Genomic DNA, 25,643 nt, shown 5'->3' with positions numbered 1-25,643 from the left:
GGAAGGTACAAGACTAGTTTTTGTCAATGCGGCTGCAACGATTCTCCGCTCGGCAGGGACACCCCACCTTGCTGTTGCGCTCGTGCAGCTGCACTCACTTGCATGACGCTTTATCGACCAGTACGATTCCAGCAACCACACGCCGATACACGTATGTGAAGAAATCTTTAACTTCTTCCATCTACGCCTTGGACGCTTTGTACTTGGCGTCCTTGCCGGCCGCGCGGTACTTGGCTTTCTTCTCCGCCTTGTGGACCGCTTCAAACTGTTTGTCCTCTTGGGCTTTGCGCTTCAAGCTGGCTTCCGTCCGCGCCTGGTTCTTGGCCGTGCGAAGCGCCTGTTTGTCGCGGCGAAGCGTGTTGACTTGTTGCAACAGCGTGTACTTCTTTCGCTCTTCCGGCTCGAGGACCACCGCCCGCTTCACTGCGTACGACTTGGTGCTACAACGACAAATTCGTCTCTCGTCAAATCTCCATCGCACGACACACACGACAGCCACGTACGATTTCTTCTTGTCTAGCTTGGGCTTGCTTGCAAACGGGAGGTTGGCCTGCAGCTTGGCAGGTACCTTGAGCGCATTAAAGTGGCGCTCCGGTCGTACGATGGGCTACGTATGGCACCAAACACGATGGTCAACAGCGCCATGAAACTCCGATTACCTTGTACACCGAGTCTGGGTTGACCGGAATCGCGAGTTTGTTCGCTGCCCGCAGTTCTCGCATCGTCCGCATGGCTCGCCAATTCGACTGCAGCAGCGACGTCACAGGGTTGTACAGGAGCTTGGGCTCAACGGGCACCCACGTCCGGCAGAAAATGATGTCCGACTTGAGAATCTTGTCCTCAAACGTGGCACGGAAGTCGCCCTTGTCGCCGCGTTGTGCCTTTTTCACTTGGCCGCGAATGCCGCTGACCGTGCGCAAACTCGCTCCTTCAAACTTGGCGACTTCGAGCTCCGAATTAAACATGCCTGAAACCACACACACGGTGACGCTGGCGATCGACCGAGTTTCAAACCTCGCACAAACGCCGTGTTTTTGTGAATTTTGGTCGGGTGCCCGATCAACTTGAGCTTCTTCATCACGTGGAACGTGTGGTCGAGCTCGAGGACGACGCCGGTCGCGCTCACGCGGAAGCCATCGACAGCGTTCGACATGTTTTGGAATGCCAACACGCCCGTGTTGGGGGGGCAGATCGGCGCATAGATTGTCGCGCCGCAATGCATGTGCTCGGGGGTGTACCTATTTCATTCAGCTCGTCATCGTGTGGTGGTCGTCGAGCGGGTCGAGTGTACTTGAGGTAGCGATGGCGCTCGTTCGTGTCTTCGATGCTAAAGAGCGGTAACGACTGGAACCGGCGCCACCCGATCGAAAACACGAGCGGGTCATTCGTCTTGAGGATCTTGCGGTGCCAGCGATGCTTCTTGATGCGAAGGCGCATGAGGCCGAGCGCGTGTTCGTGGGGCAAGAGCCCCCCCACGAGAATGGGGAGCGTCGGCAGCGCGCCAGTGACAAATTCAGCCGGGACGCCGTCCAGCTCGATGCGGACGTACAGACCATTTCGGAAACCTTCCAATTGCAGCCGCGTATTCTCGCCTTCTTTGCCAAACTCTTCAGCATTCCGCAGGGCCTACGTCCGATTGTTCAACAATCTTTCACCATGGCGCGACTACAAACCTGCGTTTCCTGGAGCTTCTTGGCTTCGACCATGATTTCAGTCATGTCGTCATCGACTTCTTCGTCGTCCTTGTTGTCGTCGTCAAGGGCCGCGCGCTTCCTTGCCTTTTCCTCTCCCAAACGCTGGCGCATATCTTCCAGGGACTCGTTCTCCGTTGGCCCGTTGTCATCGTCGCTGAGTTCTTCCTTGTCAGCCTTGCCTACATGGACTTGGCCCGTTTCCAAGTCTTCAAACGAACCATCGACGTCCGACCCCACTTCGTCGTCGTCGTCGGCTTCGCCGCCGCCGCCGTGGGTGTTTTTCTGCCAGTTTCCCGTCACAAACTTGTTGCGCAAGCTCTCCAAGAGATCGGGCATGTCCCACGCTTTCATGTCGGTGCGGGCCGGGCGGAACTTGGAGCTATCCAAGCTGTTTTCATCGTCCTACTTGCAACCATTCAACACGTTTCGATTCCGTTCATGCCGACCGACCTCTGCTGCTTCGTTGAGACGACTGGCTTTCGTTTTGGACTTGAGGGTGAAAAAGTCATCGTCGTCGCTCTCGTGGGTTTTGGCGACATCGTCCGCGACGTGGAGTTTCCCGGGAGTCCCGTACACCAACTCCATCAAGTTGATATCGCTTTCTTCGCGCTCGAGGAAATTCTTGGCCGCGCGCTCGACCAAATTGTCCTTCCACCGCATTTGGGACGCTTCCGACGCAGGCACCATCTCGTCGTCGCTCTCGTCCGATTCCTCATCTTCGTCATCTTCCGATTCGTCGTCGCTGTTGTCACCTACAGCATTCTCGGCATCGTCTTCTGGGCCGTCCATGTTAAAAATCGCGCGGCGGCGAACACGCCCGGTGGCGTCGCGCTCGATTTTCTCGGATGGCTTTGCCGTGCTTTGGCGTCCACGCGGCTCGTCATCGCCTTCGTCGTCCTCGTCATCCTCGTCATCCTCGTCATCGTCCTGTTCCTCCTCGTCCGAGTCCAATTCATCGGCGCGGATCGCCGCCGTGTTTTTAAACAAACTCAACTCGGCGCCTTTCAGGCGTTCGTCCATGCCAAGGCCCGACTCGATAGCTTGAAGGTGCTGGACCATGTCCGTTCCTTCGCCGCCCTTTCCACGCGTGTATCCGACCTTCCCGTCGTTGTCGTCGTCGGAATCGTCGACGTCAAGGGTTTCTCGCTTCGAATGGTTGACGTGGCCCAGGTTGATGTACACCGCGTCTTTGTCAAACGTGATGTTTCCTACGCTACAGCGGTCGTCAGCTCTGGTCATGCGCCAACGAGATGGACGTACTCGGACATGGGGGCATACAGCATGATGTCCTTGTCCGACAAGTGCTTCTTGGTGAGTTCGTTCACTTTGGACGGCAACGGGCACGGATCCGGGAGCGACGTAACAGACGCCATGAAGAAATCGCCGGCGCCGGCCACGTGTATTTTCATGCCGGGCTTCAAATGCGTGCCGCGGAGGTACCCGTAGAGGGTAATTTTTCGGTCCGCGACCGGGTTTTGCTGGATCACGTCGGGGTGGGTCACATCTTCAAAGCGGTCGACCAGCATGTACGGGTGCGAGTTGCGCCACGTCAATGGGCGGTACTTCATCCGCGCAATGTACAGCACCATGTTGTTGATCTCGCCTTTAGGGTACTACGCATTCGACACACATGAGAGATCGCGCGCGAATCGATTGGAATGCGACCTTGTTCGACACGATGCCGGAAAAGTAAAAGAGCTTGGCGCCTTGGTAGATTTCGGTCCAGAAGCGGCTTTTCAATCGCTTCTTGGTCGTGCGCAAACTCTTGTTGTTCTTGAACTTGTCCAAGTGGGTGAGGATGCCCATCACCTTGGGAAAGCCTGCAACCTACTCGCAGCAGCAACACCACCACGTTGGTCATCGCCATGAAAATATTGCAGGCGGACAATGGGACTGTCAAGTGGAATCCGTACCTGAAGGATATTGAGAAATTCAAACGTTTCCATTTCAAACCCGAACGACGCGTCCACCATCAAGAGCACGAGGTCCGCGATTTTCGCCAAGTCCTGGATGCCACGAACATGGACTCAGTCATTCGCGGGCGGGCGCGTGGTACGTACCACCATGGCGTTCAAGTCGTTGGGGCACTCGAAGAATGTGATACGCTTGTCCTTGCCGGCAATCACCGTGATCGGGCCATGGATGTCGCCGATGTTGTGTCGGGTGTACCGCTTTACAAGCGACCGGATGAGGGTCGACTTGCCACTGCCCGGCGGCCCCATGACAACGACGCAGGTCGGAGGCGGCGTGTCCTCGATGCGATTCACATTTGGCACGTACTCTTTCTGGTGCGCCTTGTCGAGGTTACGCTGGATCGTGCGCTTGGCTCGGCCAATCTTGGCGACACCGAACGCCTTGGGGTTGTTCTTGGCATTCTTGTCCTGCGCCGCCTGCTGCTCCTGGTTCTTCTTCTTCTTTTTGTTTACCTTGGCGCCGCTTTTGCTCTTGCGGTGATCTTTGCCCTTCTTCCCGAACAGGTCTTTGTCCATCTTGAACTCGAATGATGTCGGCGCCACGAACCCAAGCTGCAGCGGCCAACCACCGTTCGTCGTCAACGCTGATTGGTCTAATTTATGTGCTTATCGCACTGGATTGGATAAAATTATCACGACCTTTCGCACATCATGGCACAATTCACCACGCGTGGTCGATGCGAAGCTTGCCGATGGCATGCTCTGTACGGGGTGATTCCACGTCTTCCATGGACGTCCCAGCGCCCGTTGGGTTGGTACTCCAATGCCTCGTTCCAGCTAAACGATGGTATGAAGCGCCTGGCGCCAGGGACATTGACACCTCCCTCGTCCAGTGAGTCCATGCGGTCGGCCAGGCGGGAACTTGGGCATATTGCACGCCGTAACGATGCCATGTATCGGTCGTAGCCCTGATACGTATGCTATTCTTCGCACAAATCAACACGGGGAGACTGGATTCGAGAAGGAAACGACAAAAATATTCCGGAGTACAAGAATTGGTAAAAAAATTTCGCCATAACTATTGTCAAACATCCGTGATATAAGGCGCTCCATTGGGCTCGCACTTAAAGTGATTCATGCATATATATTTACGAAGCTCTTAAGTCTTCGGTAGACTTCTAAGTGCGGATCCACTTAAGTCCAATTGGTCACGCATTTGTTTGACGCGACATCGTGGTGAGGGTAAAGAATTAATCCGAAGGGGCTGGACTCGTCCGAGCAAACTCTTGTCGACACCTTCCCTCAAAAGCACGGGGCGATGCTTCGACTTCTTTTGAGCCCCGACCTCTCGTCATCGCGCTCTGTATCGGACGAATTCCTTCGTCGTCCGACGAGATGTGACAAAAAATGTCTCGCGATTCAAAAATACAAACACGATACAACGAAGAGGATGCGCGTCATGCACTGCCTAGATGAAAGCACACGTCCAAATTCTTTCCGCGGTGTTTGGCAGCTAGAAAGGGGTGCATGGACAGCACGAGAACCGCGGGGGTCTTGTCAGTCGTGCCTTCGACCACTTGCTCAATTCCGTAGGATTTGCTGCATTTTGGGTATACATACAAAATGCAAATTTAAATTCGAGCAACATACCGAAAACACTTTTTTTTTCACGATGCTTTCCATCTCGGCGAAACGTTTCCTCAAAATAGCATGGTGGTCAGAATCAAATTGACGACCAGATGAAGCTGTCGAGCCTGGCGAGTCGGTGTCGATCGTGGTCCGAGCTCAAGGCGCACGTCGTGTTCGAGGTCAAGGTTCTTCTCTTGGAGTGGAAAGCCTTGCTCTTTGGCTTAGCGTGGCAATGTTCGTAGCTCGCGTCCTTCTCCTCTCGCGTGCATGTGTGTTGATTTGGTGCGTCGTAGACATCCACAACATCTTCCACAACACGGCATACTGGATGCAATCCAAGTTATCTCTTGCACAGCGCATGCCTCTCTATGATCTCGGGTTTGAGCTCCTACCTGAACTCACGTACGTCGCGGCATGACCTCGTGCTTGTCTTCAACGTCCGCACAACGTGCGTAGGGAATCGGAAGCCCATGTGTCCGAGTATTTGGTGTTTGGAGGGATTTTCGGGCCCAGCATTCTCCTGTTTGTGAGCGTGTTGGTGATCAAACCGTCATCGCCGTCGGCGCCGCCTCGCTTCTTCTCCCTCATTGCCAAGCGCGTGTTGCTTCAAACGGCGCTGTGCTTGGTATATCTGCATCTTTACGCCTCCCGTCGACATCTCATCGCGCAATTTGTGCAGATGCTGCGGTGCATTTCGTTCATGGTCACTTCGCTTCCTGGTCCCGCGGCGCATTGCCGTCCAACGTTCAACCAAACGTGCATCGACGCGTTTCCGAATGACCCGTCCGCATCGTTTCGATGTGTCGTGCCCAACCCAGACTTTCAGCCCCCCATGACCGCCGGTACCATTTTCGGCCATGTCGACGCCCTCAACGGGTGCGGCGACCTCATGTTTAGCTCCCACACTACGTACACGTTGTCGATGATCCTGGCTGTGTGGAAATACTGGCGCAGTGTCCCGCTCCTCGTCTTGATGCTCGTACTTCAGATCATCACGGCCTTCTTTATCGTGGCTGCGCGCAAGCACTATTCGCTTGATGTGATTGCTGCCTTGTACGTGGTCCCGATGGTCTGGTTTCTGCTGGAGGCGTACCACAAGGACCTGAACCATGCCGACGCCGTGGTCTCCCGCGAGTCGATTCAAAACGCATACGGGTTAGACATTCCCCACGAGTCGTCTCGACTGGAATCGAACCAGGCAACCCTTGTCCAGTGCGAAATGACCGCGTTCCACGAAGCCCAGACTCCCATCGTCGTGCAGTCCTGAGCGATCCCATCGCCGAGTATTCGCCTTACCCATTAATCCATTCATGTCTTTCAACCGTCCTCAGCGAATGCGCCGATGGTAAGGGCTGCCACGCTGCACTTGAAGCGGTCGCGACAAAGCTGTGCGTACAGCTCTGCCATGCCAACAAAAAGAACCAACAGAACCCACACCACGACTTATCGTATGACGGTGGCCATCATCGCTGGGCATTGATTCCCCTCGTGGTCACCGCGATCTCTTGCGCTATCGCATTCGAATGTGCAGCGTCGCCGATGGGATGAGGCCCGCCTCCTCCACGGTCTGCCCGCCATTCTCATACACCTACAATGTGCATGCTCGGATGAGTCTCCCACGTCAAGGACTTGGTCGTGGTACCTTGGACGGGAAATTCGAGATCAAGTCGAACGAGTCGGGTGCGAGGCGACTACGACAGCAGACGAATGTCTGTCGATGCCCAGCCTCCTAATGCATACCTTTCGGTCGCAACTTGATGCTTGACGAGATGCAATCGAGCAGTGTACGGGACGTGCAGTTGGATCGACTGCGCTCCCTTCCACGTCCGAACTCGCAACGTTGCAAGCTTGGCACCACCAACTACGGACGGCAGCCACGCAAGGGATGATGACTTGCTGTACGCACGGGGGCGGGCGTACCTCCTGGAATGTGCACAACACGGCAATCCACGGGGGGTCGGAGCAACTGCGCAATCTCGTCACGGATCGCATGAACTTGGCCATCGCGCACCGTCGACACAGGCAGTCGTATCAAGAACGTGTCGGTTGGCAAACGAAGCTATCCCAAATGTGAATTCACCAACGCAATCCAACTCACGAAATGCATCTTTACCAGTGGGTTTCCGACGTCCGCAAGCCCCACCGCCTACGGGAACCATCGTGTGTAAACCACGCATCGTGGGCCACACTACCTTGGTTGGACGATCGTGTAGCGGCTGCCCCGACGCGTCGACGGGAGCTCGGAAGTATTCGTGGCGCTTGTCGAGCATGTTGAATACGACCTAGTCGATGGCCATCCCCCATGACATCCCATGGCGCACTCTCGGCGTATGCAAGAATGTACCCCATCAGGATATCGATCTTGGAATTCGAGAGGACTGAAGCCGTCGAGAATGTCCTGGAATCGCGCGCAACCCGTCAGTCGGTTCAGTTTGGTGAAAACTCTCGAGTACTTGAATGAACTCGGTCGCGTGCGGTTCATGAAATGGTCGAAATGGCCCTCGCAAGACCATGATGCCGTCCTTGAACAGCGTCAGTGGCAGCGAGTCCTGGGGCTGCAGGCGGTGGACCTGCCAGGTACAGTCACGTCATTGTGTACGGCGACGTTAGAGTACTTGGTTGTGCCGGTTGGCCTTGACGACCTGGTCGCATAGCGTAATTGGACCGCGCGGCCATGAACGACGTACGGTGAAGCCGGTGTCGGCGGCTGCATTGAGTTGGTTGACACGAGCAATAATCAAGTCGTAGTTGACCTGCGCTATCTTTGAATGGGGATGACAATTTGAAAACGATCAAGAGCCCATGGAACCTCTGCGTGCGTGGTGGACGCTGCGTCGAGCGGGGGAAGGCGTGGGGAGAGCGTGTTCGATGGTGGTCCAACCCAAACTAGGCCATGGTCGTTCAGGAACGCTGTCATGTCTGCGACTTGCTGCTTGAGATGCTGTGCTTCATCTTGATGGTCGGCGCACCATCCACATGGTGCCTGAGCGGAGGATTGCCATGGGATGAGGTGGCTTTGTGGCGGTACGCACCACCGATCGATTCAGTTGGTCCTTCAGTTCATTCACTTGCTCTTGTTTGGACTGGAGCTCAGCCACTTGGGTACGAAGCTGCGCCTCCACCACACGCAAACGCTGAACCAACGAAGTTACAAGGGATGGCTCGGCTGCAGGTTGTGTAGGGATGGATGGGGCGTCTCGGAGGATCTAATGGTGGCCACGTTTACCGTGAGCATCGATGATGTACGAAGCACCAACTTCATCCGCGATGTGCTTCTCTGCATCGACAAACTGCGCGAGCTTGTCCGACTCTGCTTTCACCGACTGCACCAACTTGGACACGCTAGGGAAAGATGATGCGCAGCTTGGCGAGGCCACACGAACGAACCTGGTTCGTGTCGAGTACATGGGGTCTCGTTGCCGGACCGACATGGATGAAATGCCGTTTCCAACGAGGCCGTTTCCTGCCCACGACGGTTCGCCGTGTCGATTGCCCCGAGCAGCATTTGAACGAGTTTGGCCGTAGCAACTGTGTGCTGTGATGAATTGCTCCTAGGTATTGTCCGAGCGCTGCGGATTCGATGCCGTGTGCGTCACACGCAGCAAAGAGTTCTCCATGGTTCCGCCCGTTGCACTGTTGGCGTCGTGTCTCGAGAGGAATGGGAAGGGAGGGTAGGCGCGTTTACGTGAAGCGTGGATCAATCTCAACTCGTTCGCTGGAAGATCTTACGCGTAGCTGAACAAAGGTCTGCGCATCACTCTCGTCCTTGCCTTGCAACAGGGCAGCTCGACCTCCTGCCCTCGCGTTCTTCAGCCCCAGCAGCAACGGCTGGGAGGCCTTGGCCCATCGCATCAAAAGGTAGCGCGATGGTGAATTGAGAAGAGGGGATGTGATGGTCATCGGTTTGTCGAGGCAAGTACACGTTGCAACTTCAGCAACGACTCCCTCGACGTCAGTTCGCATGCCCCGTATGGCTATTCTGTCATTACCCACCAACCTCTCTGCCTCCCGTCGCCAAAAGTGCCAACGTTGCTTGCGTCTTGTTTTGGCAAGCCGCAAGAGCTCGCGTAGTCCAGCAGACCTGTGCAAACCAACGTCGATTCATTGCTCCAACGCGCACACGCAATGCTTCCTCCAGGACTATGTAGCGTAAGTCCTAAACATAGCGTCTTTCTGACGCGTTTGTGGGACGAGCGCGGCCGGACTTGTGGATCGATGCACGTATGTGGAATTCCTCGCAGCTGCCCCCGCTACAAGTTTGGTTCTTTCTTCCGTCAACGTTGTTGTAGTAATACTATTTGTGATACTACTCCAATTAGAACGATACTGTACGTGGGCGATTCGTACTAGTAGTACCTGTACTGTTAGTACATCGCAAATGCTCAAATGGAAAAAATTTCTCGGGTCAGCGACGAACGCACAGACGTTCCAAATGCGGTGCGCGGGATCTCAGGGACACCTACGTATCGCCGAAGCAACTTTCTCGTGTGCAAGGGATCGTGAGTGAGTGATTTTGCTTTCGACAAGGCGAGAGAGTGTGTATCGAAGTATTGCGTTTTTCGTCAACAGTGTAGAAAAAACATTTTCGTCAAAAGTGTCGAAAAAAACATTTTTTTCGTCAACCGTGACAACGCGACTCGAGCAAAAAAATATTGTCCATAACGGCCATATCATCCCCTCAGTGAAGAAAGAAGCGACGGCCCAGGATGAACTCGTCAGGTGCCGGCCACATGATCACGCTCGAGCCCGTGGACTCGCTGTCGTTCGCCCTGTCGCCCAGTAGCTCGCCGCAGGCTGCTTTGACCATCTCCAACCCCAGCAATGTCGAAAATATCGCGTTCAAGGTCAAGACGACTCGGCCAATGCGGTACTTGGTGCGTCCGAACCAAGGCGTGATCGGCCCCAACAGTTCCGCGACGGTGCTTGTTATTCTTCAGCAGAAGGACTGCGACGAATTGCTGCGATTGGACCCGACGGAGCGCCAACTCTCCAACGACAAGTTTCTCGTGCAGTCAGTTGGAGTGGAAGCGGAATTTTGTGATTTGCTAACGAAGAAGCAAGCGAAGGAAGTCATGGATGATCTCACGTCGCTGTGGAACCATGCTGAAAAGACGCAGATCAGTAACAAGAAACTGCGCTGTCGGTTCATGGAAGGAACTGTAGCCAGCAGTAGCAGCAGCAACGTAGGGACCAGCGAGTTGACCACGCCGCAACAGCTGAGCAACGCCCTGCTCGACAAGTCTCCCACCGATTCCGCCGCGAGCAACTATGTAAGCGCCTCAACCAGTCATGCTCCTAGCAGCTCCACGAACGGTCGAACTGCCTCCGCGACGTCGTTGGACGAGTCGGAGCGCATTCTCGAATTGGCTTCTGAAATGGCCGTCCTTCGCAAGAAGTACGACGAGGTACCTGGATTACGTTGCTGCACAGCGCTCCCTTGGATTCACGGACTCTTGTAGCTGGTTGCGTTTACCGTGCAACTGACGGCGCAGCGAGACACGCTGATTAACGACTTGGACAAGTTTCGTCAGCAGAACCAAAAACTCACAGCGGAGCAGGCGCGGTTGAAGCGGCAAACGACTGAAATGGGCACGTTGCGACAGCGAAGGACGACTGCTGACGCGACCGACGGCGCTAGTTCCCCCACGCGCGGCGATGCGGTGTCGGCGCTTCCTCCCGCGGCCAAGGTACGCTGCGCATCCCTTCATCCATTCCATACCTCATCGCGGCTCATGCAGCCCATCACGTTTTTCCATGTGCTGGTGTGTGCCGTGCTGTTCTTTTTGGTCGGTCGGTACTACGCCTAAGTATACACGAACAGCTCCCACCTGTACCACCATCATGGCCAGCACTCGAACGACAGCAGGACGGTCGGAATGCGTTCAATTCAAAATCGTAGAGAAGCTCATCTTCTTTTTGCCGGACGCAGCGGCGGACGACGACGCCCCGTCGTCGCTCTCGTCGTCTTGGCCGTCCTCCCGGGTCCGCTTGCTCCGGTTCGGCGCACGTGGCGGTGCCTCGTCTTCTTCGCATCCATCGTACGCTGCGTCGTCTTCATCGTCGTCGGAAGGACCTGACTGGATAGGGGATAGCGTTTCTTCTTCTGTGCGCTTGAACCGAACACCTTCGTCGCGTAAGATGGACAGGTCGTGGAGACTCACTGGGCGCTTGAGCGGCGCGCCGTCGTGAGAAGTGGTGGAAGGGGCAGCAGACGCAGCGATTGCCGGGGGTTTCGACTCGGTATCGGCGTGGAGCTGGAGCATCGAGTACCCGCACTGCACTTCCACCGCACGGTTCATGCGCGAGTCAGTTGTGTTGTCATGTTGGGCAATGGTAGAGCCCGTGGCTTTCATAAATACTTGTTCGACGCAATTGATCATGGCCAGGAGCGTCGAGTAGGCAGCGAATGGCTGCTTGTTCAGGACCGACTCGACAAACTTGCTTCGGGTGTTGTATCCCGTCCACTTGTCGTGTTTTTTTAGAATCTAATGCCACACCGTCAGGACAAGTTCCCGCGCAGGTGTCGTTGGACACAAGAAGTGTGCACCTTGGAAATGCCGCAGTAGTTGATCAAGGCGAAGTTCTCCAGGAGCAACATTTCCTTGAACAACGCGACGCAGCTTGCCATGACTTTCGTTTTCTTCTCCAGGTTTGCGTCGGAATCTGTCTACCACGAACCGCGCAACGTGAGGTCGAATGGTTGAGTCAACGATGCATACTTGGAGCTTCTCAAACTCGGCTTCAATCTCGCCCACCGACACGCTGTATCTCGACTGTTCCTTCATGAAGAGTTTTGTGATTTTGGCCAATTCTCCTCGCACGGTGCGGAAGAAGTTGAGTTCGTCGGGGGATTGGCCTGCGCAGACATCGTCGACGACATGAGAGCCCGCCGACGCATCTAGAACGTACGTATGGTATCGTTGTTTCCATTTTGGAGCTTGTTGGCTTCCAGCTTTTCTTTCCTGAGCTTGTCGTGTTTCGACACGTGAGCGCAGTCCTTGATGATGTGCTTGAGCTGTTTGTAGTCGACCCACGAGTGTTCCCACTCCGAGGACGACAGCTCTATCGATTGCTGCAGGACTTTGCCAAACTTCATCGACGTACGGCCAGGGGCGTTGGTCCGCCTCGTGCACTGCGTCGGCCGGCGGCGCTGTTAAGGGTGGATGGAAAAGTCCCATGGATTCATTCGTACGAAATACAACAACCATATCATACAAATTCCCAGTGAAGAATGTAAATAATAATATTCTGCCAAAGTGCGATTCAAACTCGAAGTTGCAAAATATAGAATACATCTTCATCTTGAGTATGTGACTGGTGGGGCGCGGGGTCGTCGAAGTAAAAATCGAAGTTTTCACCAGAGAACCCCATTTTTGGGGATTCCTCTACTCTGATTGGCCAAAATTTGACCTTAAAGCTGAACGAAACTGGACGGGTCACCGTCTCCCAGACGCGCGCCGCGCTGCACAAGTCGATGGATGGCAAGGTAGACTGCAGGGCCGCGCTTGGAGGAGCCATGTGTATTGATTGAGCACACATTAAGGCAAGGAGCGCGAGTGACATCAGCGGATTTTTTAGGACGGGTGGGTAGAGCCACACCAGATGGGTTCAAACCGACTGTCGCAACAGGATTGCGCGGCATTGCCTGGTGTGGCGATCGGACGCTTGCGCTGTGGAGCCTTACACTGGTACAAGCATCGAGGCAAATACCCTTTAAGAGTGTTGCCCACGGAGTGCAATTAGGACTGTGCCAGCGACGTCGTTCAGAGCACGTTTGATTTGGCTTACGTACGACGCGTATTTGTCACCGACATGGCAGCGCTAACCCGAGCGATTCGCGAGCTGCGAGCCCGCTTGACGTTTTCCGCGCAATACTATTGGGTTACTGTTGGGTGGTTTTGACCCACATGACGAAGCGCGCCGGTGTTTGGCCAACTACTTCGACACGACCATGCGCAACACGAACTGGACAGCAGCTTACGCCTGCATTATCGTAACGTGTGCACGATAGGCATCGCAAGGCGCTAGAAGAGGTACCGGAAGGCGCAATGCCGATGAACGACCGCCCTCGACTTGCCAAGAATTTGCCCGTGCCAGACGAATTCCGGTACTTGTTGTCGTTTGAAGTGGTGTCCAAACACACAGATGAGCCTCGCCGACACGATCGACGTTGAAAACGCGCTGCAACAACGTCAGGCGCGGTCGATCACGACCATGTCGTATATACGGGGGCCGTGGGCGACGGTTCTCCTGTTCTGGCGCTACAAAAACGTCTTGAACGATTCTGCAACAACAATATCTGGCGAGGCGACGCCAACCACTTTGAAGCGCTTGGGTGGGAAATGGCCAAGGTAGAAGTAATTCAGTTCGGCCAAATTTACAACCTCATCAGTCCGTTTACATCGCGATGGCCTTGCGCTTCGTCCCACTTTCGTCGCGTTGTTCGCCCTGAGTGCATCGTTCACGTTGGCGTTGACGGAAAGGCTAGAAGCGAACGCATGCCTGGCATGGCCCATGGTGCCCAGGCCCGGCCTCGCCTTCTCACTTCGATCGCCCAGATGTCGGTTTGGTCAAAGTTTGTGGTGTACAATGGAAGTAATTTCGTCTTGCTACACAACCGACCGAGCCTGCTCCCTCAAACTCAGTGTACTGTTGACAAGCCTTGCTTGCTGCCGCGGACCCTCAGTGCCGTCGGAGCGAGCCAGCCGCTTGTGTTGGCCTTCACCATGTCGGATGCACAAGATGAGCACGTTAGTTGTACGTACGGTCATGGTGAAGGGGAGTGAACGATGCCACTCGGCATGTCTGGAATTTTTTGTAAAGACGCAAGCGCTCCAGCTTCGATCGGCCTGCTGCCGCCATGTATTTTTCAGATGGAAAGCAGTTGGCGTGAAGCGGTGACAAGATCACGTAGATTGGTATCGACGTAGGAGGGGACGATGCTGCTGCGACGACCAGTACAGTCAACCAGAGCTCTCCCCAAACCTGTGGGAAAATCGGCCAACAATTGCCAACCACACATGGCAATGGCATAACGGACTCCACAAAGCGACGAAGGGCGAGTGCTTCGCTGTCTTACATGGCGAACCATGTCCAGTGTGAACTTTCGAAGTGTCATGTCCTGGGCTTGACGGAGCACCGCGTCGGCATTGCCGCCTCGTTGACTCAACCCTTCATAACCTGCGTTGCAATTCGACCGTGTTTCGCATGGAGGTGTTGAGGTCGACGTGCTTGGCGCGGGAGAAAAGTGGGCAGTCGTGCCTTCGATCTCACAACGCAGGATTGCTGAGTGAACTTGACGCGGTGGTCCCCATGACGAATTCCAAAGACTGTCGGAAGTCTTGGAGCCGTCTAATTCGAAGCGGCAGCGTGAAATGTCGAGTGTACACAATGCTGGGGAACTGGCGATGGCACTGCCACCGTCAACGATGTGGCGACAAGTGACGGCCAAGTGTGGCTGGAATTCCTAAACGCTCAACGACGAAGTGGTGGCTTGGGAAATCGCTGGTCGGGGCATGTACTCGGTGCAATGGCAACGTACAAAAGCATGAGCTGATGATATACACTGACGAATATGCGTTTGGAGCGCAATACCGCATGACGTTGGCGCAGTCCAATGGATCGTGTGGTGTCCCAAACTTCGTTCAGGTTGTTCTCGGGATTCGTTTGTCATTTGTGGGCTGTTCGTCCAACAAGACCATTCTCGGTGAAATGAGCTTGATATCCACGAGTGCCAGCAATCGCACGATGCTGACGACGCAGCTTCAAAACGGCGCGGTGGTGGCCCACTTTTTGCGAGCTTTCACCTTTTCCAGCGGGATATTGGCGAGTTTCGGGAGCTCGCGTACTCTGGCACCGTGCAGCTAGTCGTCCTAGAGGCATCGAGATCGTTCTCCGGACGCTGGCCACAACCAAGGTCAATGGAGCGCATGCGTATTTCACGATCACGCTAAAACTGGTGGTGCCAACTGCTTACAGAGCAATGCCGTAAGTGTCGACGTTTGGGGGGAGTCTCATGCGCCAAGAGTTGACACGTATGACATAGGGACGTTTATGAACAGTGAGACGGGCCACCGAGCCGCGGCGTGTCGTCTCCGTTGTGTCTGCCATTCTCAACCCCGCAGCGGACAACATGCTGATTGCAGAGGTGGCGTCGGGCTCTGGTCTGGCGAATACATCGCACATCCATCGCGCGTGCTCGCACGGCCTTCAAACACTGTTCTTGGCTCCAGCCCCTGGTTGGATCCGTATTTGCCTCGAAGCGACCTCGACATGCCCCGTTGCAGATGGGACGAGGAGCGACGCTACAAAGCCTCAGATCGAACCTACGACATGGTAGAGCTAGCTGTTTCAAGTGGGCGTGGGGAAGTCGTGACGTTGTGACCTTTCAAAGCAACAACGGGTCCATCAGCGTTACCACTGATTCGGCGCTCGACGTCCTCGCAAGCCGCTTAACATGGCGAAATGTCAACATTTGCCACGTACGCGCAGTCTGGGGTACAGGACGTGATTGGCATCAGCTCGGAATCACGTGCAGTCCGAGCATTTGCATCTTAACTGCGCCAAAACATGTTTGATCTCGTCGATGGGGTGTTGTGCGTGGGATGCGTCTGCTAGTCTTGTTTCGAGGCCAGCCTGCACTGGTCTACTCTACACGTCGCTCAATCTTGTGGGCGTTGAGTGTGCGTGCCGGGCCCACCAACATACAAAGCGCTTTTGAGTGCTGGCGAAGTCACGTGGCTGATCTACAATATCAAGACAACGTGTGCACATGATATTACGCCCATGTCGGTTGGAAGCTCGCATAGCTGGCGTCTGCAGTGTTGTCAGTTGCATGTGGTGGAGTGTGGCGTTCGGCCCCCAGTGCCAAATAGACTAGGCAGACTTTCAAGTCATGTGCCAAAACGGCACTACCGCAATCGGCGCCTCGGCTAAACTGATCTAGTCCATTGGATAGTGCACAGCTTCAGCAGCCTGAGCAACGTAGTTTCCTTCATCTACGCCCGCTCGCGAAACCACGCCGCTCGTTGCTTGAAAGTTCCAGTACCTTTTGAAGCGAGCAACTGGATGTACCGTACCACGACGTGTACTACATGGACTCAACTTTCCAACCGTTCTCAATGTGCCTTGGCATTCGAGGTGGCATCCTGTGCAATGGCAGGAAAAGGATGCCGACGACTCGGGGGTTGACTCTATAGAGGGAAGCGTCGAGCAAAACCCAGTTGCGTTTCTGAGGCTGTCCGTCCCTCCATGCATACCCCCATCGCATGCACCGAGCGGTGGTTGACGTTCCCGCCAGTGGGCGCTCTTGCTATGCCCACAACGACGTCGGCAGCCAGAGCAATGTACATCCATGTTCTCCATCGACAAATGCGTAGACATTCACACACGGGACCTTGCCTCGGGTCACGCACTCGATGCCCGACTGCGTCGCGGGCATGTTCGCCTCTATCGTTCTTAACGGATTAATTCCACTTTTTCGTAAAAAATCGTACTTGACAAGGTATCCGCATTCTGGAGTTTTCGACAAACGACATGGACGAGTACGTGCGCTGCACCGTCTGCGGTGGCTGGGGCGTGGACTTGGTGACGAACGTCGAGAAGATCTGCGCGCATTGCGCCAGGTGTGTTGAGTCACAGCAGTCGGATAGGCATGCGACTGATGCAATGTTGTAGGAAGACGAAAGCATTCTTCGATCCCGACAAAAGCGCGTTTTGTGCGGACGGGTATGTTGACATCTCGCCCAAAGCGGACGGAGGTGTTCTTAAGAAGGTTGGGCCAGTTGTGTGGCGATGGTCCCTGACTGCGCGATGCTGTAGATCTTGAAGGAAGGGGATTCCAATGGCAAGTTCATCGAAGAGGGGTGCCCAACATTCGTTCAATACATTGGTCGACTCGACGATGGGTCCATTTTCGACACCACGTACGTCCTCGTCACATTCTTTCTCGCGCATGGTTGTTGACTCCATGGTAATCATTACAGGCGCGATGTTGTTGATGGAAAGAACGCGGGCGGGACAGACGACGCATTTGAGTTTCACATTGGCCGTGGTATACCACGGTACCCCACATCCATCGAGAGCTCACATCCAGTTGTCCGCGCAGGAAAAGTCATTTTGGGTCTGGATATTGCAGTAATGACAATGAACCTTGGCGAAGTCGCGCGATTCATCATTCAGCCCGAATACGGGTACGGCGTCCAAGGGTTAGCCCCTAAAGTCGAGCCGAACGAGGTGTTGGATTACGAAATCGAACTCGTGAGCTACGGCGTACGTAGACCATTCCGCTGTGTTGTATATAATCTCGCTTTGTCGCTGGCATCAAGAAACCACTGCCAAAGTTCCCGTCACCGGCCGAGTTGGCCGAATCGCGCAAACGTCAGGCTGAAGAAGACCGCAAAATGCTCGAGGCAAACCCTCCCGCAACTGTGGGTACGCCTAGAAAGATCGTTTTCAATCCGTTCGCTCATTTGGTCACCAGACGAGCGACTGCGCAGCTCAAGCGAGCAAAAGGAAGAAGGCAATGCCCTTGTCAAGAAAGGGGATTACGAAAGCGCGCAAAAATGCTACGACACGGTAACGTCATCGGTCGAGACTTGCCGACTTGACTGGCCCTTTCAGGCGTTTGTGCATAACTTTTACGGCAAGGACGAATGGGAAGTGCTTGTGTCGGCCGAAGACAAAACTCGCATCAACAACCACAAAGTCCCGCTGTACTTGAACCGGGCGCTGTGTAAAATCAAGCTGGGCAAGTGGAACGATGCCGAGTGGGATTGCGACAAGGTACAGTCGTCGGCCATAATAGTTTCGCAGTCCAGTGATGATGGAAGCAACTCGCCAGGCGATTGAAATCAACAACGCGCTGCCCAAGGCCCACTTTCGTCGCAGTCTTGTTTTTCTCGGCAAGTTGAACGACGAGCTGGCCAAGGAAGACCGCAAGGAGTTTTGGGTGATCGACAAAGCCAACAAGTTTTTGGCCGAGGCCGAAGCGAGTTTGCAAAAGGCGGTCGAGTTGACGGATGGCGGGAGCGATGCTCAAATTGTCAAGACGCAAATGGACCTAAAACGATCCAAGGTCTGTGCGTGTTGGCATGAGCGCAGCCGACGAGCACGGACCTCTCACGACTGATCGTTTAGATGACGCTTGCAAAATACATCAAGAGCTATCATGAAGCGGAGAAGAAGCTGTACAAGGACAACATCATGGATCGATTGGTTGCTGTCAACAAGAAAAAACAAGCGTCGGAGCTGCAACAAGAGCTCGAGCACGAATTCGAAGACATGCCGTCGCTGGAATAATCCATTGCAAGCACGATTCGTTATCCAGAACACGCAATTTGGGCCAGATAATCGGCTACTTTGATCGCAGCAGAAAGTTCCACTGGGCCGGTGAGAACGGCAACGATGTGAACGGGTGGCCGAACTGCGTATAGCACGACCAGGTTATTCTACACACCGATCTCGCTTGAGAAGTCGGACAAAGGCCAAACGAAGAGATTCCATTACCCCCAAGACGAGTAGGTTGTCTTGATTCGTCGTGGAAGACGGGGTTGTGTGGCAAAGGCGGAGGATGCCATGGCCCAACAGGGTGTAAATGTCCTGAGGTGTTGGACAAAGCAGAGAGGTCTTGAGCTGAGGTGGCGTTGCTGATGGTACAGCCGTTGATTTGATGGCCACTGTGGCGGAGCATCGTGGCGATGGGCTTTGGCGAAATAGGCAGTACCTACACCCTGAAATCGTGAAGTGATCAAGTTTTCGACACATTTTCCGCACCCGAGTAGAGCTGGCCACTGCTCACTCGTTGCTGGTGGCAGGTTCCACAATGTCGGCAAGAGGGAGCATGCCCGTCGGTGCCACTCGATCAGCTTCTTGTGCACGTCCTCGCCAGAGATCCTGACGTCTCCGCTAGTCAAACCAAACCAGACGAGGTGCGTGCTCGAAGGAACTTGGACTACCATCATCTGATGGGGTATCTAAATCGCATCGTGGAAACGTCGTCACACAAACAATTGTCGAGGCACGTACCATGTTGATATAGACGGGGAACTGGAGCGTTGGTTTTGCAGGCTGCTCGAGAAGGAGCTCCGCGGCGATGACCAAGAGCACGAGGAGCCAGCTGTCGAAAGAGTTGTCGACATTGTTGTCGTTGTCCAACAGGATGGCTCCGTCGCTAACAATGTACATTGGACCAGCCCACGCCACGCCGATGCTCATCATGTCCAACGCTTGGTCGATCGAGGAAGCGATTAGCGGAATGCCCACCGCCAATTCAAGGTCCGATTGATGAGTCATGATGTAATCCAAGAACGCAATGTGCCTAGTGACCTCAAACTTTTGCGATCCAGCATCCGTGGATGCAAACAGCGAAGGGCGAAGGACGAGATGCAACATCCGATCGATCCACTGTAGCGTTTGGCTGCTCTGTTGCCTTGGAAGGAGCTCGGAGTTGAAGAGCGTCAAGAGCCATCCGTCGTCTGTGTGTCGATACGCCACGCGGTATTGCATCGTCTCCAGGAACGCAACGTGCTTGTTGGAGCCCAACGCAGCGTCAAAGATGGCATTGACGATTCCAATGGCAGCAGTCGCAGGGACTTGGGCTTGACCGTACGGACGGACGAGGAGTGGAATCCCGACTTGATTGACAACGACAGCCAACGCATCGTTCATTTTGCCCGTCCGAATGCGAATCGTGTGTCACTTAAATCGAAACGACGTGACAAGAAACGTGAACATTCGAAGCCGAAAGGATGCCAACACTCCAGCACCAAGTTGGACGAATCATCATACTCCAATGCCGCACGTAGTAGTTCACATTTGAACGTGTGAAAGGTCACAGGGATGGAGCTGCCTGCGCTCTGGTGACACCTGACGAGTTGAATGCCACAAACGTACTTCCATCGCATTAAGCTAAAAAGAAGCTCCCCGTCCGGGAATTGAACCCGGGTCACCCGCGTGACAGGCAGGTATACTGACCACTATACTAACGAGGATGCTATACTTCAAGAACTCAACATGTCATTTGTATTTGGTCTGATAAAAATTTGTTCATGTACCGTAATCTTGGTTGGTCGTGTCTGTGGCAAGGCGTGTCTGCCACGTATAGATTGAATCAAGGAACCGACAAGGCAAACCGACATGAGTTTAATTGGAGGTTATACAGTATTTGTTATCCAATTACAAAAGACCATTGCGCCTTTGCTTACGAACCTCCCGCAAAAGGGCGGAGCACGTCTCTGTGTGCCCTGCGAACGCGACCTTAAACTCGGTCAATGACCGGAACTTTGCAAATGCCCGTGACAAGGTGAGCCGCTCCGAATTCATCCTTCTATAGTACTTGATCATCTCCTTAGAGAAGTCCTTGAGCCCGCAAACAAGTCCAGCTTTCAAGTCAGGGAAGAACCACTGCCGCTAGGCGTCGTCAGCATTCCTTGCAGTTGCAATTCTCTTGTGAACAACAAAATTGCGCATGGACTCTTCCTTGAACTTCTTACACTTTGGTTGAGGATCTGCTTGTACGGGGACGATGGACGAGAGGCCAGAGTCATGGACAACTTGGCGGTGAATTTACTCCAGCAGTTTAGAGGCATGGTCACCAATTCCACCCCCCAAATGATCAACTCCGATAGACCGGGCCGTACGTAGCAAATCACGCGGATCAATCTCGCGACTGATTGTGCGTGTCACAAGGTACTCACAACAAGTCTTGGCGTCAGCCCATCGGCACCACGCCATGAGCTCGCGGATGTTAAACCGGCGCTGGGTTGACTCAAAGACACGGTAGAAACAACCACCTAGCCTCATGCTGTGTGGGGACATGCCAATTGGGAGCATTGAAGTTCTCTCAACAATAGCCGAAAGTTTACGCCGGAGATGGGCTTGATCAAGGCGCTTAAACCAGTCAACTTTCAGTGCACCAAAACTGTTCAAAGTGAACGATGGGAATACAAATGCATCCTTGCTCATGTTGATGTTCGTTGCTCTAATTTGTGTCAAATAAGAGTTATACATAGCACACACGCGCAAGCAAGGGTACAAAGACTCGTCCACAAGGTGAAGGATCTGGGACTCCTTCTCCACAGATGCCTTTTTATGCCATCGGAGTCGCACGGAGATACAGTATATTGACCTTGACCATCTTGACCAAACGCAACATCGCTCCAAGTTAGCACCAGAACTTCACCAATTCGATAACACCCAAAAAAGCAGCATAAGAACAGGAATTGGAGCATAGTGGCAATCAATGGCGTCTCTTGAGCGAATTCATTCATCAATGTTGATAGTTCGTGCACCGAGAGCGGGTGTACTTTCTTCTCGTCGTCCAAGTTGTGGATCCTGTTGTACTTTTGCAGGCCAATTATGTAGCGTTTGGTTTGCGCATCTTGCGCTGGATTAGGCGTGACTTTGTGATCGCGGAAGAATGCAACAAGGGTGGTCTTCGCGCCGTCGACCGTGCCTGCCTTTAATCCTGCTGTGTATAGGGAGTGCAAAAAGTTGGTGCATTCATCGACACTTGCGGTGAGGGGATCGATGCCGTTTCACCCATGGCCTCGCCGGCGATTATGATGGCTCTCACATTGCCGTCCTTGGCCCGTGGCAAGCCCGACGCGGGGATCTCTTGGTACTTGGGGTCGGTCATCTTCAACCGAGCAGGCAAGTTGAGCCACAGCTGGAGCCCGATGGCGGGGGCGTCGCGACTCGCCGGCATCTCGGCATGGACGATGCCTCTCCCGGGGAACATCCACTGCAGGTCCCTGTTGCGACTTAAAGGTCGAGGCGAAAAGGCTGTGAGGCCTTTGTGGTTGATTCAAGAGTAATATATTAGGCCGTTGCCCATACATAATCCTACAAGTATATGAATGGCTCACATAGCTTTCTGTGATCCCGTCTTGTGCCAACAATTGTGCAGACACATGTCTTCCCTGGACATGTCCTTGAGATACAAATAGAAGTTGGCTCCCTGAGGGAACAACATTCTCAACACCCCCCTATGTTGGTCTTGTAGGGGAGACAGCGTCTGATTGGCCAATTTTGATGTCACCGTTGGCCGTTGATTTTCCAACTGTCATTGCTGCATTTTTGAACTTCGCGATGGCTTCCTTGGTCGATACCTTGGTTAGGATATCCGCGAGTTGTTCGGCAGTACCAACGTGACGGACGTCAATGGACTTGTCTCGGACATGTTGGCGAACGTAGTGGAGGCGCACGTCCATGTGCTTGCTTCTCTCGCTCATGCCGCTTCCTTCGGCCGTTGCGATGGTTGCCTTGTTATCACACCAGGTGAGGGTCGGAGCAGATTGATCTACCCCCATTCCTTGTAGGAGACCACGGAGCCACATGACTTCCTTGGCCAGCTCAACGAGGGCGATGTACTCTGCCTCGCAGGTAGAGAGTGCTACGACACGTTGACGTGCTGACTTCCATGACAGAGCTGCGCCGCCCACGAAGCAGATGTAACCTGTGGTCGACCGGCGCCCATCGCGGTTGGCCCAGGACGCGTCGCTATATCCGACAAGTTTCGCAATCGCCGGCCCGAAAGGTCAAGCCGTGTTCCAAGGTCGACTTGACATAGCGCATGACGCGTTTGGCCCCGATCATGTGCGGCTCGCGAGGGTCGTGCAAGTGACGGGACAGACGCTGCACAGCGTGCGCTATGTCAGGGCGGGTGCACACCATCAAGTACATGAGTGACCCCACCATGGAGCGGTAGGCGGATTCGTCTGTCCGCGGTTGTTGTTCGTCGTGCCATAGGTCTTCGCAGTCGTCGACTTCGGGGGTAGCGTAGGTGTGACAATTGGCCATCCCGAAGCGATCCAAGACCTTTCGAGCGTATGCCGCTTGGCTCATGGTGAGCACTTTGTCTTGACGGTCGATCTTGATCCCCAAGAAGTAGGATGCTATGCCCTGGCGCTTGTGTTTCATTTTGGCCTCGAGCTGGTCGAGGATCTTTTCCGCAGCGGTGGACGTCTTGGTCATTACGAATAAATCGTCCACGTAAGTACTGATCATCTCAACGCTATCTACCGTCATCCTTTGGTAGAGGCAAGGGTCATACGCGTTGGGGTGGAATGAAATCGACAGGAGGATCTTGCGGCAGTGTTCGAACCAGACGAGTGATGCCTGCTTGAGGTCGTACAGGGCCTTGGCTAGCAGCATGACCCTGCTTGTTCCGTCGTCGTGGCCAGGCGGTTGTTCAACTTACAGCAGTACGCCCTCGTCAATCTTGGCTTGGACGAACGCTGTGTCGGCGTCCGCCTGGACCATGACATATCCGTTGGAGACCACGAAGGCAGCGAATGCTCGAATTGTCCCCATCTTGACTACCGGTAAGTAGGTGTCTGTGTAGTCCACGCCTTCCACTTGCGAATAACCTTTGCACACTAGGCGGGCCTTGTAACGGACAACTTCTCCGGCAGAGTTGGTCTTCTTTACATACGTCCACCGGGAGCCGATAGCCTTGCGGCCGGGTGGGAGGTCAACGAGCTGCCATGTTCCGGCGTCACGAAGTTGTTCCAGTTCCAGCGCTTCAGCCTTCATCCATTCTGTGCAATCCAGCGGTCGCATAGCCTCATAGTGGCTCTGAGGGGTATCATCCGTAGGTGGCAAAGCGGAGCAGGCATATTCCACACTGTCAATGGTCATGGTGGTGCCAAGTTCGACATCCGTGGCGGCGTTGGCGCGGTGACTCATTATGGTGGTATGTTCGTCTTCGTTCTCGATGGGACTCTAATCTTGTTTCTGTCTCGTAGGGCCATCCCACGAATGCCAACAGGTGGTGAGTCAAAATCGGCCATTGTCATCCTGGTGTTAGGACTAGAGTAAGTGGATGGCGTCACGTCAGCCAGATTGGGATAATGGATTTCCCGCGATGTCATTCCGGGCGTGATGAGGGGTATTGAAGGTTTCTTGCCCGGTTTGAAGTGGCTTCGCGGTGCCAAATGGGGTTGTGACGTCGCAGTGACGGAGGTGGAGTGTATTGACGGTCTTGTACCCTGTTTGATGTGGCTTCGTGGTGCCGCTTGGGTGTGTGACGTTGTCACAGAGATAGGGGTGGGCCTTGTGGCCACTGTTTCTTTATGGTAAGTTCTTCTTCCTCATCGTCGTCGTCATCACCATGAGTCACTAGGTACTCGTCGATGGGTGTGCGAACGCCTGGGAACTCGTTTCCCGGAACTCGACCTGAACGCTGGTCACCATTTTTTGTTGCTCCAAGTCGTACAACTTGTATGCTTTCTGGGCCTCAGCGTAGCCCATCATGACGCATTTGATGGCCTTGGGTGCGAGCTTGTCTCTTTTCTCAGGCTCCTTGACCATGTTGTAGGCGATGCATCCAAACACGCGAAGTTTGTCCAGGCGGGCACGGTGTCCCGTGAAGGCCTCGATCGGGGTGGTAGTGGCCGCTGAGCCGTGCGTGGGGCACCCTGTTCTGGATGAACACTGCGGTGTTCACCGCCTCTGCCCACCATCGCTTGGCGAGGCCGGCATGGGACATCATTGCCATTGCCATTTCCATGATGGAACGGTGAGCTCGTTCAGCAATTCCATTTTGCCATTGGTTGTCTGTTGAAGACTTTTCGTGGGTGATGCCCCAGGTCTTCAGTGTCTCGTTGAAGTCTTGGGACGAATCCTCCGGCCCGCCGTCAGATCGGAAGATCTTGATCTTGCGGCCGGTCTGGACCTCCGACCAAGACTTCAACTTGGTGAAGTTTTCCTGTTGACTGGCAGAGTCCGTTGACTTGACGAACCTGACGACCTTCATGCCTGATCCGACATCGAGGTAAATGGTATACAGTGTAGTACCGGCATCCTCCGACTGACTCGGTCCGCATAGGGCCCTTCGTGTCGGACACCCAACACTCCCCTGGGAGGAACGACCGTGTGCGTTCCTTGGGAGGTGAGAATCTGGTGATCTTGTTCATGACACAGCACTCACATTTAGTCTTGAGTTCGGGTAGTCCCTTCGGTGAACCGAGTCCCATTGCGCCGCGATCGATTCACTGCTGCGGTGGGTAAGTGTCCCACGCGTTGGTGCCAGAGTGCTGACGTTTCTTGTGCAGCGATGGTATACTTGGGGGTGTCAGTTGCGAAGTTGCATTCCTCAGTTGTCGTGGCGAGGTCCAAGACGTAGACCTTTCGGTTAGGTCGACTGTCGCCATTGCGACTGTGTTGGTGCCGTGCATGATACTGCATCCATGAGCATCGAGTGTGACAGCGAACTTCGGGTCGCGCCGCATCATGGCAGAGACCGACAGGAGAGTTGACGGCATTGCGTCAATTACTAACACGTCTTCCATGACTAGGAAGCGCCGGTGTTGGTGGTCACCCGCATGGTCCCCATTTTGGTCGCGCGTGTTCTGCCACCATTGGCGACAATGACCATCCGATCACAAGGTCTCAAGTTGGTCAGACG

General features: G+C 54.3%; 9 protein-coding genes and 1 non-coding gene across 15 annotated transcripts; 5 read left to right on the top strand and 5 right to left on the bottom strand.

Moving 5' to 3' along the window:
- Positions 1–120: 120 nt before the first annotated feature.
- Positions 121–4,211, bottom strand: H310_07471 (hypothetical protein). The gene is made up of 11 exons (XM_008872838.1): positions 3,755–4,211; positions 3,608–3,700; positions 3,360–3,521; positions 2,955–3,307; positions 2,145–2,907; positions 1,674–2,096; positions 1,292–1,626; positions 1,015–1,238; positions 660–967; positions 504–607; positions 121–440 (listed from the first exon to the last, which is right to left on the bottom strand). Exons 1-11 carry the CDS (start codon positions 4,181–4,183, stop codon positions 182–184), a joined length of 3,453 nt encoding a protein of 1,150 aa, XP_008871060.1. The 5' UTR covers positions 4,184–4,211; the 3' UTR covers positions 121–181.
- A 1,084-nt stretch (positions 4,212–5,295) lies between these two features.
- On the top strand, positions 5,296–6,578 carry H310_07470 (hypothetical protein). Its single transcript, XM_008872837.1, has 4 exons — positions 5,296–5,470; positions 5,530–5,638; positions 5,693–5,861; positions 5,916–6,578. The coding sequence occupies exons 1-4, from the start codon at positions 5,347–5,349 to the stop codon at positions 6,501–6,503; spliced, it is 990 nt and encodes a 329-aa protein (XP_008871059.1). The 5' UTR covers positions 5,296–5,346; the 3' UTR covers positions 6,504–6,578.
- Positions 6,579–6,746: 168 nt separating this feature from the next.
- Positions 6,747–8,667, bottom strand: H310_07469 (hypothetical protein; the record flags this gene model as incomplete). The annotated part of the gene is made up of 13 exons (XM_008872836.1): positions 6,747–6,824; positions 6,879–6,927; positions 6,977–7,097; positions 7,157–7,295; positions 7,350–7,382; positions 7,429–7,518; positions 7,581–7,634; positions 7,690–7,785; positions 7,879–7,989; positions 8,046–8,219; positions 8,269–8,442; positions 8,494–8,578; positions 8,624–8,667. 13 exons carry the CDS (start codon positions 8,665–8,667, stop codon positions 6,747–6,749), a joined length of 1,248 nt encoding a protein of 415 aa, XP_008871058.1.
- A 1,212-nt stretch (positions 8,668–9,879) lies between these two features.
- Positions 9,880–11,144, top strand: H310_07468 (hypothetical protein). Its single transcript, XM_008872835.1, has 3 exons — positions 9,880–10,641; positions 10,696–10,923; positions 10,975–11,144. Exons 1-3 carry the CDS (start codon positions 9,943–9,945, stop codon positions 11,041–11,043), a joined length of 996 nt encoding a protein of 331 aa, XP_008871057.1. The 5' UTR covers positions 9,880–9,942; the 3' UTR covers positions 11,044–11,144.
- Positions 11,083–12,395, bottom strand: H310_07467 (hypothetical protein). Its single transcript, XM_008872834.1, has 4 exons — positions 12,146–12,395; positions 11,956–12,092; positions 11,784–11,903; positions 11,083–11,721 (listed from the first exon to the last, which is right to left on the bottom strand). The coding sequence occupies exons 1-4, from the start codon at positions 12,330–12,332 to the stop codon at positions 11,119–11,121; spliced, it is 1,047 nt and encodes a 348-aa protein (XP_008871056.1). The 5' UTR covers positions 12,333–12,395; the 3' UTR covers positions 11,083–11,118.
- A 2,275-nt stretch (positions 12,396–14,670) lies between these two features.
- On the top strand, positions 14,671–15,820 carry H310_07466 (hypothetical protein). Its single transcript, XM_008872833.1, has 2 exons — positions 14,671–15,223; positions 15,282–15,820. The coding sequence occupies exon 2, from the start codon at positions 15,290–15,292 to the stop codon at positions 15,617–15,619; it is 330 nt and encodes a 109-aa protein (XP_008871055.1). The 5' UTR covers positions 14,671–15,223; positions 15,282–15,289; the 3' UTR covers positions 15,620–15,820.
- Positions 15,821–16,755: 935 nt separating this feature from the next.
- Positions 16,756–18,746, top strand: H310_07465 (hypothetical protein). 4 transcript variants are annotated; one of them, XM_008872830.1, is made up of 10 exons: positions 16,756–16,860; positions 16,913–17,009; positions 17,057–17,160; positions 17,221–17,288; positions 17,343–17,506; positions 17,563–17,668; positions 17,718–17,812; positions 17,858–18,019; positions 18,078–18,311; positions 18,374–18,746. In XM_008872830.1, exons 1-10 carry the CDS (start codon positions 16,772–16,774, stop codon positions 18,533–18,535), a joined length of 1,281 nt encoding a protein of 426 aa, XP_008871052.1. In that variant the 5' UTR covers positions 16,756–16,771; the 3' UTR covers positions 18,536–18,746. The 4 variants fall into 4 exon arrangements, with proteins under 4 accessions (XP_008871052.1, XP_008871054.1, XP_008871051.1 ...); XM_008872832.1 differs by having other exon boundaries at positions 17,858–18,311; XM_008872829.1 differs by having other exon boundaries at positions 17,221–17,506.
- On the bottom strand, positions 18,451–19,928 carry H310_07464 (hypothetical protein). The gene is made up of 4 exons (XM_008872828.1): positions 19,262–19,928; positions 19,010–19,209; positions 18,743–18,959; positions 18,451–18,684 (listed from the first exon to the last, which is right to left on the bottom strand). The coding sequence occupies exons 1-4, from the start codon at positions 19,901–19,903 to the stop codon at positions 18,556–18,558; spliced, it is 1,188 nt and encodes a 395-aa protein (XP_008871050.1). The 5' UTR covers positions 19,904–19,928; the 3' UTR covers positions 18,451–18,555.
- Positions 19,929–20,154: 226 nt separating this feature from the next.
- H310_07463 lies at positions 20,155–20,226 on the bottom strand. Its single transcript has one exon. It is a non-coding gene; the product is annotated as a tRNA-Asp (tRNA).
- A 3,999-nt stretch (positions 20,227–24,225) lies between these two features.
- On the top strand, positions 24,226–25,511 carry H310_07462 (hypothetical protein). 3 transcript variants are annotated; one of them, XM_008872825.1, is made up of 7 exons: positions 24,226–24,312; positions 24,360–24,510; positions 24,555–24,755; positions 24,826–25,010; positions 25,065–25,127; positions 25,189–25,242; positions 25,291–25,511. In XM_008872825.1, the coding sequence occupies exons 3-4, from the start codon at positions 24,558–24,560 to the stop codon at positions 24,949–24,951; spliced, it is 324 nt and encodes a 107-aa protein (XP_008871047.1). In that variant the 5' UTR covers positions 24,226–24,312; positions 24,360–24,510; positions 24,555–24,557; the 3' UTR covers positions 24,952–25,010; positions 25,065–25,127; positions 25,189–25,242; positions 25,291–25,511. The 3 variants fall into 3 exon arrangements, with proteins under 3 accessions (XP_008871047.1, XP_008871048.1, XP_008871049.1); XM_008872826.1 differs by lacking the exons at positions 25,189–25,242; positions 25,291–25,511 and having other exon boundaries at positions 25,065–25,185; XM_008872827.1 differs by lacking the exons at positions 25,189–25,242; positions 25,291–25,511 and having other exon boundaries at positions 24,555–25,010; positions 25,065–25,185.
- Positions 25,512–25,643: the final 132 nt, after the last annotated feature.

Source organism: Aphanomyces invadans (assembly GCF_000520115.1).
Source record: "Aphanomyces invadans strain NJM9701 unplaced genomic scaffold supercont1.14, whole genome shotgun sequence".
Classification (NCBI taxonomy): Eukaryota; Oomycota; class Saprolegniomycetes; order Saprolegniales; family Verrucalvaceae; genus Aphanomyces; species Aphanomyces invadans.
Note: the sequence above shows the minus strand (reverse complement) of the source record. Positions and strands in the feature narration are given on the sequence as shown.

Excerpts from the sequence above, each read along its gene's own strand:
- H310_07471 (XM_008872838.1), bottom strand. The coding sequence starts at position 4,183 with ATGGACAAAGACCTGTTCGGGAAGAAGGGCAAAGATCACCGCAAGAGC. Across the intron at positions 1,627-1,673 it reads AGAAGCTCCAGGAAACGCAG|GCCCTGCGGAATGCTGAAGA; the intron begins GTTTGTAGTCGC and ends AATCGGACGTAG. Across the intron at positions 1,239-1,291 it reads GAGCGCCATCGCTACCTCAA|GTACACCCCCGAGCACATGC; the intron begins GTACACTCGACC and ends TGAATGAAATAG.
- H310_07470 (XM_008872837.1), top strand. The coding sequence starts at position 5,347 with ATGAAGCTGTCGAGCCTGGCGAGTCGGTGTCGATCGTGGTCCGAGCTC. Across the intron at positions 5,471-5,529 it reads CTTTGGCTTAGCGTGGCAAT|ACATCCACAACATCTTCCAC; the intron begins GTTCGTAGCTCG and ends GGTGCGTCGTAG. Across the intron at positions 5,639-5,692 it reads GAGCTCCTACCTGAACTCAC|GGAATCGGAAGCCCATGTGT; the intron begins GTACGTCGCGGC and ends CAACGTGCGTAG.
- H310_07468 (XM_008872835.1), top strand. The coding sequence starts at position 9,943 with ATGAACTCGTCAGGTGCCGGCCACATGATCACGCTCGAGCCCGTGGAC. Across the intron at positions 10,642-10,695 it reads TTCGCAAGAAGTACGACGAG|CTGGTTGCGTTTACCGTGCA; the intron begins GTACCTGGATTA and ends GGACTCTTGTAG. Across the intron at positions 10,924-10,974 it reads CGCTTCCTCCCGCGGCCAAG|CCCATCACGTTTTTCCATGT; the intron begins GTACGCTGCGCA and ends CGGCTCATGCAG.
- H310_07467 (XM_008872834.1), bottom strand. The coding sequence starts at position 12,332 with ATGAAGTTTGGCAAAGTCCTGCAGCAATCGATAGAGCTGTCGTCCTCG. Across the intron at positions 12,093-12,145 it reads TGGAAACAACGATACCATAC|GCCAATCCCCCGACGAACTC; the intron begins GTACGTTCTAGA and ends ATGTCTGCGCAG. Across the intron at positions 11,904-11,955 it reads CCGAGTTTGAGAAGCTCCAA|ACAGATTCCGACGCAAACCT; the intron begins GTATGCATCGTT and ends GGTTCGTGGTAG.
- H310_07466 (XM_008872833.1), top strand. The coding sequence starts at position 15,290 with ATGAACAGTGAGACGGGCCACCGAGCCGCGGCGTGTCGTCTCCGTTGT.
- H310_07465 (XM_008872829.1), top strand. The coding sequence starts at position 16,772 with ATGGACGAGTACGTGCGCTGCACCGTCTGCGGTGGCTGGGGCGTGGAC. Across the intron at positions 17,010-17,056 it reads ACGGAGGTGTTCTTAAGAAG|ATCTTGAAGGAAGGGGATTC; the intron begins GTTGGGCCAGTT and ends GCGATGCTGTAG. Across the intron at positions 17,507-17,562 it reads TCGAACTCGTGAGCTACGGC|AAACCACTGCCAAAGTTCCC; the intron begins GTACGTAGACCA and ends GCTGGCATCAAG.
- H310_07464 (XM_008872828.1), bottom strand. The coding sequence starts at position 19,903 with ATGAACGATGCGTTGGCTGTCGTTGTCAATCAAGTCGGGATTCCACTC. Across the intron at positions 19,210-19,261 it reads TCCCCGTCTATATCAACATG|ATACCCCATCAGATGATGGT; the intron begins GTACGTGCCTCG and ends GATGCGATTTAG. Across the intron at positions 18,685-18,742 it reads ACAACCTACTCGTCTTGGGG|AATAACCTGGTCGTGCTATA; the intron begins GTAATGGAATCT and ends ATCGGTGTGTAG.
- H310_07462 (XM_008872825.1), top strand. The coding sequence starts at position 24,558 with ATGCATCCAAACACGCGAAGTTTGTCCAGGCGGGCACGGTGTCCCGTG. Across the intron at positions 24,756-24,825 it reads GCCATTTCCATGATGGAACG|GTCTTCAGTGTCTCGTTGAA; the intron begins GTGAGCTCGTTC and ends GTGATGCCCCAG.